Source organism: Dipodomys spectabilis, unplaced genomic scaffold (assembly GCF_019054845.1).
Source record: "Dipodomys spectabilis isolate Male_0828 unplaced genomic scaffold, ASM1905484v1 ptg000108l, whole genome shotgun sequence".
Taxonomy (NCBI): Eukaryota; Metazoa; Chordata; class Mammalia; order Rodentia; family Heteromyidae; genus Dipodomys; species Dipodomys spectabilis.
The window spans coordinates 450,783-470,650 of NW_024870785.1; the positions used below are offsets into that span (position 1 = coordinate 450,783).

Consider the following 19,868-nt stretch of genomic DNA (forward strand, 5'->3'; position numbering starts at 1 on the left):
ACTACAGAAATAGGCAGATACTAGAAATCAGGGCTCGATTACTGCGTGGTTGGGTGATGGCATTAGAACGTGAGGACTGAGCAGGGGACAGTGGCACGGGTCTCTAACCCCAGCCTCGGAAGCTCCTGTGGGGGGTGGTAAGTGTTAGGCCAGCCTGGGTTAAGTAATGAGCTCTGGGCCAGCTGGTTATGAATCCCTGTCTCAAAAACAAACAAACAGAAAAAGAGGGATAAAACGTTAATAAAGACAGGGTGACTTCAACAGCGTGCCGTGTCTACAGCCGTTATTCCGTAACACATCCCCAAGGAAACATCTGGAAACGGCTTTCTGACGTAGGTGACACCTAGATTATCTAAGAATTCTAGCCTTAATTTAAGAAGTCCAAAGATAAAGGGAAGATCCCACAAAGTAAATCAAAAGTGCTTGATCTGGAAATCAAGGCAGAAACAAACCCAACGTTCTCTTGTTCTGTTTATTCCACAAGCCCTGTAGAGGTGTGCACATCGCGAGAGATGCAGGGCTGTGGCCGGGCGTGGCCGGGCGTGGGGGCCGCCTGCCTCCGACCCCGCTGCTCAGCCAGGGGCCGGGCGTGGGGGCCGCCTGCCTCCGACCCCGCTGCTCAGCCAGGGGCCGGGCGTGGGGGCCGCCTGCCTGCGGACCCCGCTGCTCAGCCAGGGGCCGGGCGTGGGGGCCGCCTGCCTCCGACCCCGCTGCTCAGCCAGGGGCCGGGCGTGGGGGCCGCCTGCCTCCGACCCCCGCTGCTCAGCCAGGGGCCGGGCCCGAGCGGGCCCTGCAACTCCATCGCACACATCTCTGTGCTTTGAGTATCGTCATTCTTTGTGGGATTCTTTCAAGCATTTTGTGCTAAGAAAACACAACGTGCTTAAGAAACACGGAGTTCAAATTCTGTCCTCTTTATGGTGTGCTTCCTCAGACACACTGTCATCTTTCTGTGCTTCATGAAGCTGTAAAGCATCACAGTCTATTTTCCAAACTTACCCCACCTCTACTAACACGAACACCTATCAATACCTGTGGCAAAGCTGCTCCACAGAACGTCAGTGTAGGAAACACTACCGTGGTGGCATGCTCTTTTCTATTCTGTGGTGCAGATGATGTAATCAAGGTGGTTTGGAGAGTTTTGCAGAGATTTCTAAGGTCAAAATAGCGCTGGGGAAAACCCTGTATGATCCTATCCAAGACTGTGGCAGACACGCACCCATTAATCACCACACTCCCTGGGGCCCCCGGCACACGGCCCGGGAGGCTGCTGCGGCCTGGCAGGGCGGTCTCTGGGCCCACGGCCCTGGGAGCTGCTGCGGCCTGGCAGGGTGGTCTCTGGGCCCACGGCCCTGGGAGCTGCTGCGGCCTGGCAGGGTGGTCTCTGGGCACACGGCCCCGGGAGCTGCTGCGGCCTGGCAGGGCTGTGTCTGGGCCCACGGCCCCGGGAGCTGCTGCGGCCTGGCAGGGCGGTCTCTGGGCACACGGCCCCGGGAGCTGCTGCGGCCTGGCAGGGCCAACTCTGGGCCCATGGCCCCGGGAGCTGCTGCGGCCTGGCAGGGCGGTCTCTGGGCCCATGGCCCCGGGAGCTGCTGCGGCCTGGCAGGGCTGTGTCTGGGCCCATGGCCCTGGGAGCTGCTGCGGCCTGGCAGGGCGGTCTCTGGGCACATGGCCCCGGGAGCTGCTGCGGCCTGGCAGGGCCGTGTCTGGGCCCACGGCCCCGGGAGCTGCTGTGGCCTGGCAGGGCGGTCTCTGGGCACACGGCCCCGGGAGCTGCCGCGGCCTGGCAGGGCCGTGTCTGGGCCCACGGCCCCGGGAGCTGCCGCGGCCTGGCAGGGCCGTGTCTGGGCCCACGGCCCCGGGAGCTGCCGCGGCCTGGCAGGGCCGTGTCTGGGCCCACGGCCCCGGGAGCTGCTGCGGCCTGGCAGGGCCGTGTCTGGGCCCACGGCCCCGGGAGCTGCTGCGGCCTGGCAGGGCCGTGTCTGGGCCCACGGCCCCGGGAGCTGCTGCGGCCTGGCAGGGCCGTGTCTGGGCCCACGGCCCCGGGAGCTGCTGCGGCCTGGCAGGCCGTCCCGTCCCGGCTGCGTCCATACCTTTGTTCAGAGAGGGGAGCTTCAGGGGAATGCTGACGATCCCGACCAGGTCTTCTGTGGGCACCAGGGAGCGCAGGATGGACCGGATTCGGATGGCTTCCCCTTTTCCTGCCTGGATGAGCTATTGTAGGAGAGAGAGGGTATATGGACCAAGCTCCCATGCCCCACACACCCCACCCCACCTCCAAGCACCTTCCTTCAAGGTAGGGGATCAACGCCATGTCCCCTTAGTTACTAGACACTTTTGTCCAGAGAGAAGCTTTCTCTGAATTCTGCAGAGAAGGGACCACTAAGGGATGACGTTGCCAAAGGAGGCCACGCGCTTCCTCTGCGGAGGGTGAAGTGGTCATGTGACTGTGGCATGAGACCTAGGAAGTGGCTCCCTGACCCCCAAGACGAGTCAGGCCAGGATGCGCTCACGACCACGTGCCCAGGACGCTAGGGTCACAGCGAGTGTGGACGCGGCCAGCGTTACAGCGAGTGTGGACGTGGCCCGTGTTACAGCGAGTGTGGACACGGCCGGCGTTACAGCGAGTGTGGATGTGGCTGACATTACAGCGAGTGTGGACGTGGCCCGTGTTACAGCGATTGTGGACGTGGCTGACATTACAGCGAGTGTGGACGTGGCCCGTGTTACAGTGAGTGTGGACGTGGCCCGTGTTACAGCGAGTGTGGACACGGCCGGCGTTACAGCGAGCGTGGACACGGCCTGTGTTACAGCGAGTGTGGACACGGCCGGCGTTACAGCGAGTGTGGACGTGGCCCATGTTACAGCGAGTGTGGACGTGGCCGGTGTTACAGCGAGTGTGGACGTGGCCCGTGTTACAGCGAGTGTGGACGTGGCCCGTGTTACAGCGAGTGTGGACGTGGCCCATGTTACAGCGAGTGTGGACACGGCCGGCGTTACAGCGAGTGTGGACGTGGCTGACATTACAGCGAGTGTGGACGTGGCCCGTGTTACAGCGATTGTGGACGTGGCTGACATTACAGCGAGTGTGGACACGGCCCGTGTTACAGCGAGTGTGGACACGGCCGGCGTTACAGCGAGTGTGGACGTGGCCCGTGTTACAGCGAGTGTGGACACGGCCGGTGTTACAGCGAGTGTGGACGTGGCCCATGTTACAGCGAGTGTGGACGTGGCCCGTGTTACAGCAAGTGTGGACGTGGCCGGTGTTACAGCGAGTGTGGACACGGCCGGTGTTACAGCGAGCGTGGACGTGGCCGGTGTTACAGCGAGTGTGGACACGGCCGGTGTTACAGCGAGTGTGGACGTGGCCGGTGTTACAGCGAGTGTGGACGTGGCCGGTGTTACAGCGAGTGTGGACGTGGCCCGTGTTACAGCGAGTGTGGACGTGGCCCGTGTTACAGCGAGTGTGGACGTGGCCCGTGTTACAGCGAGTGTGGACGTGGCCCGTGTTACAGCGAGTGTGGACATGGCTCCCCCATTTCCATTTCCCAGTGTGTGGAATAAGTCTGGGGCCGCAGTGGAGAATGTCGGGGAGCGCTGGAGAGTCTCGCGGGGCTCACTCCAGGTCGGACACCCACGGACAAGCAGCAAGCGTGTGCAGGTCGTGTGCGTGTGGCCGCTGAACTGGGGTAATGGCCCCGCTCTGTGGCAGAGCCGAGCGCTCCGGCGCGCCGGGTCCCGCTGCAGCAGGTGAGCTGCTGGGCCCTGTGCGTGCTGGCCGGGGGGCGTGACAGCGTCGGGGCCCTGCCTGGCGCTGCCCGCTTTCCACAGGAGGGAGGGAGGGGAGTCGGGGGGACGGTGGGCTGTCAGCGGTGACCGCACCCCCCTTCCACTGCCAGACATGGATTCCGGGAGGCTACCCTGCCGCACTGCGCAAAGTTCTACTTCTGGGAGACTGCTTTCCGGGGCCAGTGCCCCTGGCCTCAGGTAAAGCAGATCTCCATGTCCTGCATGAGTCTTTCCAGATGGCCCCAGTGGAGAATCGGGGCACTCATCCCTAACAGGCATGTGGAAACACAGTGTGGGGAGGCTTTTGAGGTACAATGTGCACAAGACATGGCCAGTCAGTGCCACAGAGGAGGCGTACACACACACAGCATGTGCTCAGGAGCACTGCACAGAGGAGGCGCACACACACAGAGCATGTGCTCAGGAGCACTGCACAGAGGAGGCGCACACACACACAGCACGCGCTCAGGAGTCTTGCCTTAGAAAACTGAACTTTCACTCATTGACCACGAAACAACGATGACCTCAGGTAAAAGGAACCCAGGGAAAAGCACGTGAGCAAGGCCAGGCATAGCGCGAGAGGCTGCGTCCACCAAATCCCCTGTGCCCACGCAGGCTGCGGCTCAGCAGTGTGCCCGCCCAGGCCGCAGTGTGCCCGCCCAGGCCGCAGTGTGCCCGCCCAGGCCGCAGTGTGCCCACGCAGGCCGCAGTGTGCCCGCCCAGGCCGCAGTGTGCCCGCCCAGGCCGCAGTGTGCCCGCCCAGGCCGCAGTGTGTCCACGCAGGCCGCAGTGTGCCCGCCCAGGCCGCAGTGTGCCCACGCAGGCTGCGGCTCAGCAGTGTGTCCACGCAGGCCGCAGTGTGCCCGCCCAGGCCGCAGTGTGCCCACGCAGGCCGCAGTGTGCCCGCGCAGGCCGCAGTGTGTCCACGCAGGCCGCAGTGTGCCCACCAGGCGGCAGTGTGCCCGCCCAGGCCGCAGTGTGCCCGCCCAGGCCGCAGTGTGCCCGCCCAGGCCGCAGTGTGCCCGCGCAGGCCGCAGTGTGCCCACCAGGCGGCGGCTCCGCAGAGCCGGTCTCTCCACTTACGTGCATCTCAGGAGCACAGCGGCCCAGGAGATCGATGAGAGCAGAATAGAAGGACATGACCGCATTGCCCATGTGCACGACCGCGTCCTCCTCTTCGTCGCCCTCTGAGCTGTGGAGACAGAATGGACCCGGGGTGAGCCTGGCTGCGCTCAGCTCCGGAAAGGCCCCTCAGCACAGAAGCTGGCGCTGTCACAGTGCACACGGAGACCCCTAGGTTCACCCGGCTGTGCTAGCAGCTTGTAGGATGGCCAGACTCGGTTTCCCCCGTGTTACAGGGGGACTCGGGACACTGTCTGTACTTCTGGCAGCGCTAGGGTTTGAACTCAGGTCTCAGACTTGTTGATCAGGCCGTACTCCTAGCTTCTGCTTTTGTTATTTTTTGGATATGGTCTTAAGCTTTTCCCTAGGCCCAGCCTCCACTACCTTCCCCTTACTAAGGGCTTTTGCTGGAATGGAAAGTTCACACGGTTGGCCTGGCTGGTCTCCGATCACACTCTGCCCAATCTCTGCCTGGTACACACTGGCCACCGTGGGCCACCCGTGCCGCCATGCCTGGTCCTTGGACAGCTAGGTTTTGGAATTTTCCAGTCTACAAAGTCCCTATTGCAAGTGGAAAATAGACTGCCTGGGGGCGGCCCCGCTGAGTTCACTCTGCGGGTGCTGAGGTCCAGCCCAGGGGCTGTGAAGGGTCGTAGCTACGATCCGGGAAGCCATCGCCCTCAAACCACAGCCCTGAAACAACGAACTTATCCGTGCTCCGACTTCCCGCAGTCCGCAGCGGCTCTCTGTGCTGAGGAATCAAACTAGAGCAGCAGGAGTTCTGCTGAGTGAGGCCCATCTTTTCGGGAGAGAAGGAGGGAGCCAGCGCGGAGGCGTGCAGAGTCGGACAGCGATGGCGCCCTTGTGACCAAGGCTTCCGTCCCTGGGCACGCTGTGAGAGGGCTCGGGGCACATGCGGGGGTCTGACTCGGGCGGAGCCGGGCAGGAAACGGAAGGGGCCGGTGCTAACTGCTGTGCGCGCTACAAGAGCCAAGGCCATAATGTGAATGTTTCAACAGCCAGTGGAAACAACTGGAACCTTCTTCCCCTTAGACGGGGGGTGGGGTGGGGGGGTGGGGGATGGGGTGGGGGATGTGGGGTGGGGGTGGGTGGAATGTGGGGTGGGGGTGGGTGGGACGTGGGGTGGGGGTGGGTGGAATGTGGGGTGGGGGTGGGGGGGACATGGGGTGGGGTGGGGTGGGTGGGACGTGGGGTGGGGTGGGTGGGACGTGGGTTGGGGTGGGGGTGGGGTGGGGTGGGTGGGACGTGGGGTGGGGGTGGGTGGAATGTGGGGTGGGGGTGGGGGGGACGTGGGGTGGGGTGGGGGGGACGTGGGGTGGGGTGGGGTGGGGGGGATGTGGGGTGGGGGTGGGGGGAAGGTGGGGGGTGGGGTGGGGTGGGGGGAGGTGGGGGGGATGTGGGGTGGGGTGGGGGGATGTGGGGTGGGGTGGGGGGGACATGGGGTGGGGTGGGGCTGGGGGGTTGTGAGGTGGGGTGGGGGGATGTGGGATGTGGGGTGGGGTGGGGGAGGTGGGGGTTGGGGTGAGGGGATGTGGGGTGGGGGGATGTGAGGTGGTGTGGGGTGGGGGTGGGGGTGGGGTGGGGGTGGGGGTGGGGGTGGGGTGGGGTGGGGATGTGAGGTGGTGTGGGGTGGGGGTGGGGGTGGGGGTGGGGGTGGGGTGGGGTGGGGATGTGAGGTGGTGTGGGGTGGGGGTGGGGGTGGGGGTGGGGTGGGGTGGGGGTGGGGGTGGGGTGGGGTGGGGTGGGGTGGGGATGTGAGGTGGTGTGGGGTGGGGGTGGGGGTGGGGGTGGGGGTGGGGTGGGGGTGGGGGGGAGGTGGGGTGGGGTGGGGTGGGGGTGGGGGGGACGTGGGGTGGGGGGATGTAGGGTGGGGGGATGTGAGGTGGGGTGGGGGGGATGTGGGGTGGGATGTGGGGTGGGGTGGGGTGGGGGTGGGGGTGGGGTGGGGTGGGGTGGGGTGGGGGTGGGGGGGAGGTGGGATGGGGTGGGGTGGGGGGGACGTGGGGTGGGGGGATGTAGGGTGGGGGGGATGTGAGGTGGGGTGGGGGGGATGTGAGGTGGTGTGGGGTGGGGGGGATGTGGGGTGGGGGTGGGGTGGGGGTGGGGGGGAGGTGGGGTGGGGGTGGAGGGGATGTGGGGTGGGATGTGGGGTGGGGGGATGTGGGGTGGGGTGGGGTGGGACGTGGGGTGGGGGTGGGGGGGGACGTGGGGTGGGGGTGGGTGGGACGTGAGGTGGGGGGGTGGGGAGTGGGGTGGGGGGTGGGGTGGGGGGTGGGGTGGGGGGGACGTGGGGTGGGATGTGGGGTGGGGGGTGGGGTGGGGGGGATGTGGGGTGGGATGTGGGGTGGGGTGGGGGGTGGGGTGGGGGGGATGTGGGGTGGGGGTGGGGTGGGGTGGGGGTGGGGGGGAGGTGGGGTGGGGTGGGGGTGGGGGGGATGTGGGGTGGGGTGGGGGGTGGGGTGGGGTGGGGGGTGGGGGGATGTGGGGTGGGGGTGGGGTGGGGTGGGGGTGGGGGGGAGGTGGGGTGGGGGTGGGGTGGGGTGGGGGTGGGGGGGATGTGAGGTGGGGTGGGGGGGATGTGGGGTGGGATGTGGGGTGGGGTGGGGGGTGGGGTGGGGGGGATGTGGGGTGGCGTGGGGGGGAGGTGGGGGGTGGGGGGGGGACATGGGGTGGGGGGGGATGTGGGGGGACATGGCATGGGGGTGGGGTGGGGGGAGGTGGGGCTGGGGGGATGTGGGGTGGGGGGTTCCGTGTCCCGGGACCCGCCCCCCGGGGGAAGGGGCAGCCTGCGCTTACGCGTCTCTCTTGTGCCCCTGGGCGGGGAGGTCCAGAGCTGGGCTCTCGGAGATCTTAATGGCGCCCTGCATGGCCGCCAGCAGCCCGTTGCCTCCCTCGCCCCGCAGCGCTGGCCCGAAGCACTCTGGCCGTCGGATGAGCAGCTTGACCACCACACTGGCATTCTCCTCCACGCTTTCACCTGAGGGAGAGGGCACGGTTCCTCCTCACTAGGAAGAACCCCAGAAGCTCTTCCCAGGAGGTAAGCAGCACTCCAGTTAGCCACCCTACTTTCAGGGTTCGGGGTCTGCTGTGGAATTGGTCACCAGTGACTAAGAGAACTAGACAGCTGTGGGAACGCTGGTGCTTTCCTTCCTTGATGGAGGTAGGATGCTGACCGGCTCTGGTCCTCCGTCGCCCCTGGCAGAGGGCAGGCTAGCTCCCGGGGGGGACCGAGCGAGGGTCTAACCTTAGCTCTTCAGCTGGTGCCCTGTGACGCTCCACAGGACGGCCACGTGCGGTCTGTGTTCTGCTGGTACAGAACTTGGGATGAAGCGTCATTTTCCTGACCGGGTGGTCAGGAGCTAGTGTGGAGTCACTGTTTCTCAGACCCCACGTGTGTGTTCAAAAGCAGGTGCACCGCTACCTCAAACAACATACAAAGCATGCCTCTGCCTCCTTCGTTAGATAGTTGAACCCTCTTCTGTGTACTCAGAAGAGCAAACAGTGCGGCGCTGGGAACAGAACCCGGCAAGACTTATGGTTTAGAAATACACACCAACAGCACCAGGGGTTCACACGGACAATTCCACGGCTGTGGTAAGATCCTTGATGTTGCATATTAGAGGAAACCTCCAGAGAAATGATTGCTCAGAGTCCTAAGACACTTCTTGGAGGACTGGGCTACGCAGCAGAGACTGCATGGTGATGGGCGTTTGCATTGTTTATTCTTGTGTAAACAATGCCTCGGGCCTCAGCAGACTAAAATAACTCACGCGTGCTAGGCCACAGTTTCCATCGCCAGGGATTCGGGACCGACTGAGCGGGGGACACATGCTGGGGGCCACCTGCCGGAGGCTGCAGTGGGGGCCGTGCGGGGCAGCCCTCCCGCACAGGCTGCCTGCTAGCTTCCAGCCCAAGCTCAGGCCTGGGGCGCAGGGCCGCTTTCTGGCTGACCTCCTTCCAGGAGACTTGGGGTTCTGTGAGGTGGAGCCATGTCTAAGCAGAGGAGGGGAGCAGGGGGCTCCGTTCTATCTTCTGCCATATTCTATTCATTATGTAAGTCCTTCACTAAGTCTAGCTCACACTCCTGAAATCAGGATTACAAGTATAGCCACCACCAGCAGCTTAAGATGGTTTGTGTGTGTAAATTATTTAGTTCTCCCTCCAAAAGACAGCCCCTGATTCTAAGTTACAGGACTCAGACCATTTTTCATTGAGCTGAATTTAAAGAGCTATCAGTGACCATTCACGCTTTTTTTAAACTGTACTTTTTAGTGCTAGGGATCGAACCCGGGACATTGCACTTGCTAGGCAAATGCTTTGCCACAGAGCTACATCCCAGCCTGCCCATTCACTCTGTTATAGCTCAATTCTTTAAGAAGAACCTAAAAGTTGTGTACAGAAAGTTTGTCTTCAGGGAGTTGGGTGTGGTGGGGGATGCCTGTAACTTAATGTCAGCACTAGAAGCAGAGGCAGGAAGACCTCAAGTTCTCAGCCAGTCTGAGCTACACGGCAAAACTTGTTCTCAAGACAAGCAAACCGTACCCTGGAGGTACGGCTTCAGGCCAGCAGGTGCAAGCTCTGAGGGGTTTTTTTTTTGTTTTGTCTCCCCAAAAAGCTTGTCTTCAAATGTCATGCAACATTATGTACAACATCAAAAATTAGTTTTATTAAATGAAAAAAACTCCCCAGAGATGTCAAAGGGTAAAATAATGACCAGGATGGTGAAAGTGGTAAATATTCAAGGATGAGAAAACCCGAAGAAAGACGGAATGACGCCGTGCATTTTATAAGCAAGCTCAGACCGTGTGATGCTGCGAGTCAGCGCAGGCTGAGAGGCCTCGGGCCTGGCGTCTGTATCGGCACGGCTTGTGCGCAGGGAAGGCGCTTCGGGAAAAGCCAGCGGGATCAGACGTCCTAGAGCAAACACGCAGACCCGTGACGCAACCCACAGTCCACTACTTTCGATCGCCCATCTTCCTAGACTGCCCTCCCCCCATTCTTCACTCCACTCCCTCCTCTCCCTTTCCCTCTTTTTCTCCTTCCTCCCTTTTCTCCCCTCTCTTTTGGGTCTCCAAGACAAAGAATCCTCTTTGCCACTGAGGCCTACCTGCAACTTGCAGTCATCCTGCCTCTGCTCCCAGAATGCCAGGATGATAGGCATGTGCCACCATGCCAAGTTTGTAGTTTTTCCGCTGTATGAATAATGCTTACCGTGTAACTTTCAGGAAGGGGCAGGAGAGGGATATGGAGGAGAATGAAGGAAGGGGTGCCACTAACAATAAGTATTGTACCCCAAACCTGACTTGTAACTCCTTTTAACTAAAACCACTTAAAAATCATAACAACAGTAATAATAATAAGAAGAAGAAAGCTGAAACTTTGAAACTTCAAGCTCACTGAAGTGCTGTTTTCGGATTCTTTCCACCCCCAGCAGTGGTCGGGGGGAGCCACGAGCATTTCCGCAGGTGGAATTCAGCTTAGCTCTCCTCAGTGACTAGGGTTTGGGACACGTAACTACAAAGTGCATCAGAACGTGAAACGCTAAGTCAGAGAGCTTTGTGTTAAATTTTCCCTTAAAATGTCTGTGTCCAATGAGCTTTATTTTAACTAGGTCTCAGGTCTTTAGAACAAGGCTAATGAGGTTGGCTCCCACAGCTGAACCGGGAAGCCATTCCTTGATTACTGGACTTTGGACATCTGCAGGAAAGACAGAGCAAGACTGCCCAGCAAGAGGAAGGATCTGAAGTGCAACTCCTACTGATAATCAGCGCGGGGACCAGGGTGAAGAACTTGCAAAGACGTCACAAGGCAGGAGAACAGCATGCTCGGAAGCGCGGGAACACCGCTTCATCAATCATTCCGGCTCGGCCAGCTTGACACCAACCACACACCCTCTGGTTAAGCTGAATAATGACCTTGAGATTGATTTGAGGTAAACTGGCTTTGCCCAAGGGCTTGCAATAATGTTTCTCTTGAGTTTCAAAATGAACGATGAACTTAATCACAGTATGAATGTTCACAGAGCTTTCCTTCAAAGGCTTTCTGCATTGTCTGTATTACCCCTTCCTTCACGGCCTGACATCTGGCATAGCTGGATGGAGAGGAAATGATTTTTCCCACTACCAGTAATAAAATACTCCTGCTTGCCTCAGAGACATTAATCGGAATGGAATTATTTTCTTACTCTGACTACAGGTTCTGGGTAAGGTTCCTCTGCCTGGAATGTCACCTCCCCTCCTCTCCCCCTGGCATGAATCCTGTGCCCAGAGAATGCCAGCAATGGCCTCACCCTTCAGCAACGGCGTGAACACAGGAGCCCCAGAAACCTGGTCTTCTCACCACTCCAGACTTTCTTTGTGTCGGCTTTTCTCATTCGATTGCACACTCCTCAAGAGTAAAGCCTTTGTTGGAATTATCTGACCCTTGGTAGCCTCTGGCATGTGATAAGAACTCAAAATATTAAAAACATTTTTTTTTTGCCAAGAATTGCACCCAGTACCTTGTGCATGCTGCGCAAATTTCCTACTGCCAAGTTACAACCCCAGTTTCACCCCTGAAATGATGCCCGGAACAAAGAACCCCTGTTTCCCCATTCACATCCGTGATTCATCCCTCGTGTTCTGAGAAGCGCGGGAGGCACGGGACTCACTGTTCACGAAGACGGCAAACCTCAGGAAGGTCAGGTAGCGCTCCCCTTCGATGGGGTTCCAGCCGATGTCAGGGTACCCTTTGGCCAGAAGCAGGGGGCAGCTCTGCAGTCCACAGCCCGCCAGGTAGGTTACCACCTGCCGAGAACAGCACACAAGCACATGTCCACGCTCACCGCCGGCCCGGAGACCGTACCACACGCAAAGAAAGCGTAAGGGGAGGGAAGATGGCGTGGCCACCTCCAAAACAGGCCTTCATGACACTAAAGACAGAGCTACCACGCGACCCCGCCATTTAAAGTGCGTGCGAGGGGCCGCGGGGGACTCGCACAGCCCACGCTCCGGCCGTGTCCCGCTGCGGCAGAGGGTCAGGGCCCTGTGCTGCCTGCGTGGCCTCCCCGGCCGCGGGACGTCTCCGCTGAGAAACTCTGCCCACGCCAGCTGCGCCTCGTTTCCCTGCCTGGGGCTCCGCCGGCCCAGGTCTGGCACTGTGAGACCAACTCCCTACTGGACAGCGCAGGTATTGCGGAGCGTAGCATTTCTGCTCCTCCTCTTGTGCTCCTCAGAGGAAGAGTGGGCCGGCCTAGTGCTGGGTGAATGGGCGCTCTTCGTCCTCTGTGTGTCTCTGGCTAGGGGGTGCTGGCGTTCTGTGTGTGCACACATGTGTGCCTCTCTCCTCGTGGTCCTGTGGACTCTCGCTCTTTTCCCAATCCCTCACTGAAGCCGACGCCATCTCTTGGCTCTTCTCCCTGCCCAAGTCCAGTCCTGCTTTGGTGCCAGTCGGTTCTTGGAGGGGCCTGCTGCCCCCCAACCTGCCGACCTGCAGGTGGGCACCTGGCACCTACCTAGGGTGTGGCCTGGGATGCTGTAGGTATCGACAGGGTCCAGTTCTGGGGGAGCCTTTCTTGCCATGCCCAAGCACCCTGTGCTTCTGTCCGAGCCAGCTTCTGGGTTCTCTCCGTGCAAGCCCCAAACACCACCACACCTTAGCCCCACCCCCAGCCCCCTAAGTCCTAAGTGGCCTTCCGTCAGGGCTGCATGCTCATCTCCCTCATGCCCGAACCCACTGTGGGCAGGGTGAGCGGAGGCGCTGTGGATCTCCAGCCCCTGGCCCAGGCCCTTCCCGCTTGCTTCTTTCCACACTTGGAAAGCTCGTTGTTCATCCTGCCAGCATCCAGTGAGGAAGCGGTTCCCGGAGAGGGATGGTGCACAGATCAGAGACAGCTGCCCCTGTCCTCAGCCCACCCACAGCCCAGTGGAGGGCGCAGGAGCAGGCGTGGACGACACCCCTTCCCGCCCGCTCTGTCCCTGTCTGTGGAAACTCACGCGTCAAATGACACAGAGCCTCGTATATGGAGGGTCAACAGGGCCCTCCACAGACAAGGAACTCGTGACCACATGTTCAAGGTCACTCTTGGCTCTGCGGCTCGCCCAGACGAAGCAGCAGACTTCGGTTGGCTTCCCCCGCGCGTGGCTACCGCGAGGAATAGACGGCACGTCCCCAGCCAGGGGCCTGTTACCTTTTCCAGGTCCGGCTCCTCCAAGCCCAGCGCTAACTCGTTGTTGTCCATCACGGAGGAGGCTGCCACGTCCAGGGGCGTGGACCCCCTCATGGAGGGGGAGGCTGAGGGAAGAGGAGGCACCCCCGTTGGTTAAGGCCGCAGGTCACGCAGTGGACAGCAGAGGGCAGCAAACACACACAGCCTGGGCCCCTCGGAGGCCCGAGAGCAGCCAGACTTACTGTTCTTTCTCCCTAAAATCATGGCTGGCTGTAAACACAGATTTGTAGGAAACAAGTCTACAAGAATGGGTGAGACACATATTTCCAACACCAAGAACATGTCTCCCCCAACGCCCCCTTCTCTCTTGGTCCTGGAGTTTGAACTCTGGGTCTGGACCTTGTCCCTGGGCTTCTTTTTGCTCAAGGCTAGCGCTCTACCACTTGAGCCACAGCGCCACTTCTGGCTTCTTTTTCTGAGTAGTTTATTGGAGAAGAGTGTCTCATGGACTTCCCTGCCTGGGCTGGCTTTGAACGACAATCCTCAGATCTCAGCCTCTAATAAGGTGTGAGCCACTGGCGCCTGGCTAAAGAACATGTTCTCTAACACAAGACTTTCGGGCCCTTCTGATGATCACTCAAACACTCAGATGCCACACGAGCTTAAAATACCTCCAAATAGCATTCGTTCACATATTCACATCAGGCCATCAACATTGCCTGTGACCTTTATTTTCAGTCTGTTTGGCTTGCAGAATAGAATTAAGGAAGACTTCAGTGGCATTTTACAAAAAGGTTAGTAGCCTTCCACTGCATTTGATAAACAGAAAGAGTATGATTTCAAGTGCATGTATTTGCATATTCCATACATTCTTCTGGCTTGCGCCTGACAGGGTCAGGACCGGGCAGTGAGGTGTTTTTCTTGGATGGGTGATGGAGTCTCACTGTTCGTCTGTACTTGCTCTTGGCTGGTCTGCAGTATACTAAGTGTAGCACTCGCCAGTTGGAAGACGGGACAGGAATGAGCTCGGTAGCCAGCCTGACAAGAAGGGACCGGATCTGTGACATCGGTCCCCTTAGCTCTGCTTCTGATCAGCTGAGTGGGCTGGGAGGGGTGTTTCTCAACGAGAGATCCTCACTTCCAGGCAGCTTTTCTTACACTGCTGGCCTCTGGTCCCCAGGGGCCTGTGCCAGCACAAGTGTCACACTGCTGGTTGGTAGAAACACGTCTGCCTAGGTTGGAGAACAGATGTGTTTCTTTGTCTGTGAGCACAGGTGGCATCCTCTTTTGTGTTTGAAAGTATTTTGGCTTATGTGGCTTGCTTCCTTGGCTCTCCTACGTAATCAGCAGGGGCAGTGTAACCTGAGTCCCAGTGTGGAAGTGTTAACATGGCACGCAGACACACACAGACATACCTAGTCCCACACTGCTGTTCTCTAGCAGGTAACTTAGATGCTCGAACATCGCCTTCTGATTTTGCCGGCTAATTCGACAGAAATAGCAGAGGAAGCGACAGCAGCTGGCAACCATCTTTGGGAAAGTAATCTGTAGGGAAAACGTCAGAGACAGGAAGCTGTACCATTGGGCTCTTCTGGTAAGTCTGATCTCTGAAGTCATCTTACAAGCTGTGCACAGTTTGGAAAGTGAATTTTTCCCTCACTTTTCTTTCTCCCCAAGACTTGTTCACAGGAGGGACGGAGAGCGGAGGGCACCTAAGAAAAGCCTTCCCAAAACACGGAGAGCTAATTCTAGCTCTGGAGGGAGTAGCCGCCCGGCAGAATCCCAGTTTCCTCAGGGGTTACACGGACCCACCCACTCCACATGGGGCTAGTGTCGTCTTCAGCTAGGAGGGCGTGGGCTGGACCCTCTGATGGGAAATACCTGGAAGGGAAGCAGGGGCCATCAAAAAGCAGGCCCACTGAAATCAAGTGCCCAGAGACACGGCTGGGCCTCCAGAGCACCCCACTCCTCTCGGGGAACCTTCCTCAGTTACGGAAGTGTCTCCTGTGAGCTCCTCCTACACAGCTCAAAATCAGAGCCATGGGCATCAGCACGGCGACGCCCCCCACTCCACGATGACTGTGCTCGATGCCCCTGCATGGCAGAGGACCAGCCCCCGTAAGCCAGGCCGCTTCCTGTCTTTAATTCTACCATCGTAAACGGTGCCTCAGGATGCTAGAAAGACCTGACTGGATCCCCTGGGCATCTGCTTTGGCCTCTGACAGCCGCAGCGCCCTGCTTGCTGAGGATCTAGAACATACATGGGGAATCTTGTGGACAGAGCTGACTTTCCCAAGAGATGAGAGGGACACCGGAGAGGGGGTTCTTCTTTCATGCCCCCCCCTTCCCCCCGTACTGGTGAAACTGGGCTGGGATCCACTTATACCCAGCATTTGCAACATTTGAGACTGTGTATGTATGGTCGCCAGAGCCACCTGATGCTTCAGACGAGCTGGGACAGAGCCCGCCAGTTCCCAGTCCCCATTCCTTCCCCTTGTCACCCGCGGTACGGCTGAGCTGGCAAGGAACGGGTCTGTCAGGAGCCTGGCTGACAGCAGCGGCAGGATCCCTTCAGTACTGCCTCACAGCAGCCTGCTGCGGCTCAGCCCAGAGGAACGCAGCATTATTCCACGCGGGAAGGAGCAGGGCTGCAGGATGCAGGGCGAGACCTACGCATGGGAAGGGTGTGTCGGGTGAGGAGATCCCCGAGCTCTGAGAACTGGCTGTCTCCTCTGTGCTCCATTCTGGCATCATGCGCAGCCCTGTCTCCCCGAGGAGAGGGAGCTGAGACAGGCGGACCGGCCTGAGTCCAGGCCTCTGCGTGGTCCTACCTGCGACTTCTCGGTTCCCAACACGTTCACCATCACCTCCATCACGGTCTCGTGCATGCCCAGGACTCGCATGAGGTTGGGATGCTGGTAAAACACCTTGTTGTTCATGATGTCTCTAGGGTAAGAGCAGAGCGAGAGGTCAGCACCTGCGTGGTTCTGTGCGCTAAGAACTCGGGGAGGGGCGAGCACACTGCGGGGGAAGAGGCCCGTAAGGGCGACTCCTCCGCTGACAGTCTTTACTTCCTGATTTATCAATATTGGCTTCTGAATGGAACATGTTTCTTTCTGTTGACACGTAAACAGTTGCCCTGGTACTTTTGCTTGTAACTGTTTTTGAGACAGCCCAAATCAGCTGCCTTCTCTCCTCCATGCTCCATCATAAAGTCTTTGCTACTGTGGTCTGAACTCAGGTCAGTTCTGAGGCCCTTTTCTGCTCCTGTAAAAGCCATCTTCGGGAACGAGCTTGCTGAATGCCCCTGTCTGCACCCTCTCCCCCAGCTGTACTCGAAGTCCCTTTCCCGGACCTTGGAGGACCTTGGAGGACCTTGGACGTCTGCCTGTGGGTTGTGGGGGGGGGGGGGACGCTACAGTGTTGATTTTGGTTTAAGTCAGGTGAAGTTACACACTGGCCAGTGACTCCCTGGGGTGCATTGCAAGTGTTACTATGTAAGAGATCCTTCAAATGGCTAAAATGTTGCCAATTGTCGTGCTACACTGTTCTAAGTCCGACCCCTGAACCGTGAACATGGGTAAGGAATCCCACAACACAAAATGTCTCCATAGGTGAGAGTTCAGCGGAAAGGCCCAGAAGGAAGCCTCAGAAAGCGTCTGATCCTCTGGGTTTGGTTTTCCTCGTCTCCCTGTGGCTATTTTCAGAAGACTCAAGAGACAGTATTGTCCTTCCCTCACCTAAAAATCCTCGCTGTTCCTTTCCTCACGCCCTGAGGAGCAGGTGGCCCGTCTGAGCCAAAGGTGTAATGCCTCCAGGAGGAGGGCCAGGCCTTCTACAGTGACCTGTGACCCCGCGGCGAGCCCTCCGCGGCGTGGCCCCGGCCTACCCCAGCCCGTGGCCTGTGACGCCGTGGCGAGCCCTCCGCGGCGTGGCCCCGGCCTACCCCAGCCCGTGGATCATGAGCCGCTCCTCTTCCTTGCCCATCCGGACGCTGAGGAGGGAGCGAATCTGGCCCAGGGCGGCCAGCAGCTGGCTGGTGTCGCTCACGGAGGCCTGGCTGATGGTGTAGGTCTTGCGCAGGGCCTGCAGCAGCTCCCCGGTGCTGTCGTACTGCCTCCGGAGGAGGTCGAACATCACGCGGACCAGCTCCGCGTCCTGGATCTGGTTCTCCTGGGCCCAGCAGATCATGGTCTGGGAGACCAGCTCCCTCAGCGTGGCTGGGAAGAGAACAGGAGGAGCATGGGAGCTGTGCGGCTGCCGCGCTCAGAGAGGGCGGCCCGCAGTCACGCAGAAGCAAGGCGGCGCGACAGGCCGTGACGGGGATGGAGAATAATACGCCACGACACTTAAAGAAGGGACACTGCGGTGACAATGAAAGGCGCCCACATCCCGTTGGGTCGCACGCTGTAGACAAGACTGTCCGAGCCTGTGCGAGCTAGGAGCCAGCTCGTCACGCTCTTACTTCATCGTAACATTTCGTGTTTGTGATATGGAGCAGCAACGCTGCAGCTCGCCTGCCTGGCTGGCTGGGAGGGGAGGAGAAGGGTTAGACACGACTCCTCAGAGCACCCAAGTCTCACCACGGGTGAGATCTCTGAGCACCTCAGAGACCCCACACCCCCTACACCGGCGCCTCCACGCCACCGACTTCAGAGTTACAGACGACACTTTCCGTGATGCCCACACACAGGTAGATTAGGAAACAGAGGCGGGAGACGGAGGGGCGGTCAGGGCAGAAGGCTGGGAGCTGGACACCGACCATGGCCCCGGGAGCCGACCGCACGCCCTGGGACTTGGGCAGCAGTCGGCGGACACCGCTTTCTCAACTACTTTTCCAAGCACCAAGAGGCAGCAGCCACTGTGGCACCGCCAGCCGGGAAGGCGAGGCTGGGAACACTGCTGGTAAGCTGCGCTGTCTCCAAGTCCAGTGCTGAACTGAGAACCTCAGCGCAGACCAGGTTCAAGTCTGAACCTCGGGACGAGGAGCTGGCTGGCGTGCCAGCAGGAGGACGAGGAATAAACTCGGTGGGCGCTTCCTGCGGCTGGCGCCCTGCCCACACTCCGCCGTCTGCTCCCTGCCCCTGGCTGTGGCAGCCCTGGGCCCTTGGCTCAGCGTAAGAACTCAGTTACTGACTGAGTTACTCACCTAAGAACTCCTCAGTTGCTGATGCTCAAAGGCATCTGGACGTAAAGGATCAACTTAACTTACTGCTGTGCCTGCAGCCCTTCGGGCATTTAGATTAGCCGGGAAGCTCAGAGAGGGATACCCAAGTAGGAAGGCACAGTAAGATGACCCTAGAGCTCTCTCAAGGCAGGAGCTGCTACGACCTGGCTCCTCTCAGGAGACGCGTCTCTGGGACACACAGGCTCCCATTTCTGCCAGTGAACATTCACAGTCTGAACAAAGGCAGGCTGGCTAGTGCCTCTAATGCCTATCCATTAGCATGGAAGGATGACAGATCTCACCACCGACAACCAAATCCTCCAGAGAGAATGCCCAGGGTCCAGCCTCCCTCACAGGAGAAGCAACGGTCAGAGGACACAGAACTGGTCATCAGTTATGATTACCCCTCTCACCAGGGCATCGTGATGAAACTAGAAATATTAGCTTTCAGTTAACATGGATTTCAGGTTAATTTAGGATTTAGGTGAACTCTGAGCTTCATGCTGATCCAAAAATCCAAATCAGCTGATACCCCCCAAGAGGACAAATGAGCACTAGCCCTTCACCCTGAAGCACAGGGCAGGACAACTTTGAAAACCAAGATCCCTGTCCAGAACAATCTCAGCCAGAAGTGGAAAAGAACAAGGTAAGTAAGCAAACAGACAGTTAAAACACAAATGTGGGGCTGTGGCTGGTGATTGTTATCCAAGCTACTTCGAAGACAGAAATAGAGAGATCACAGGTAAAACAGTTGGTGAGACTCCTATTCTAACAAATACACTGTCTGGGAGGAGTAAACTGGAGGATTGTGATCTGAGGCTATCCCCAGGCAAAAATGTCAAGCCTCATCTAAAAAGTAATGAAGCCAAAAAAGGCCAGGGCAAGGTTCAAGTGGTAGAGCACCTGCCAAGAGTGTGAGGTCCAAGGTTCAATGCCTAGTACCACCAAAACAGCAACAACTACAAAACCAAATATGGTCCCAGGTCCAAGCAAAATCCAGCATTGCAGTATCTATTACACAGGGACAGATGGAACTCAGTGGGAAGTACGACACTGAACAGAGATCCAGACTGTGAGGCCAATGTTCAGGGAGCAAGGAGACACTAAGCCAAGGTCAGCAGGCCGGGGGTGGGCAGAGAGGGAGCACGCTGAAGAATCCTGGAAAGCAGGGCCTATTTTGGAGTCTGACATGTGCCAGACGCTCAGATCCACTAGCAAGCCTGAGCCAAGTCAGTGAACTCTGAGGTTCTGAGGGATTGAGGATGGAGCGGAGACGCTGCGGTTGTGTTTGATAGGCAAGAGCAGGACCACCGCACTTCATCTCCAGCTGGAACGGGAAGCTTAAACTAGAAGCAATGCCGCCAAGAGTCCTCGGATTGTATTACCTCCGTTAGCTGTAGCAGAGCAGCTGCAACGCAGTGCCGTGGTCAGAGCATCACAAAAGAGCCATGTCCTGCCCCGGCCCTGCCAGGCCCCGGCGGGGATTCACGTGGAGTGGGCGTCCCTTGTCCGCCAGCCAACACCAGGGGCTTAAATAAGGGTGACCGCCGCTATTCCCCTTTAACCTGGGGGTTCAGGCACCATGCAAGGTCAAACATATCTGTTAGTAATTCTTAGGTGTTA

General features: G+C 59.0%; 1 protein-coding gene across 1 annotated transcript in view; it reads right to left on the bottom strand.

Annotated features, from left to right (window-relative positions):
* The window catches only part of Ryr3 (ryanodine receptor 3), a 269,526-nt gene that overhangs the window by 99,690 nt on the left and 149,968 nt on the right, over positions 1-19,868 (bottom strand). The window contains 8 exon segments of the mRNA XM_042687574.1: positions 2,094-2,214; positions 4,873-4,981; positions 7,729-7,909; positions 11,582-11,717; positions 13,100-13,203; positions 14,494-14,623; positions 15,910-16,024; positions 17,025-17,298. Coding sequence (XP_042543508.1) covers positions 2,094-2,214; positions 4,873-4,981; positions 7,729-7,909; positions 11,582-11,717; positions 13,100-13,203; positions 14,494-14,623; positions 15,910-16,024; positions 17,025-17,298 — 1,170 coding nt within the window.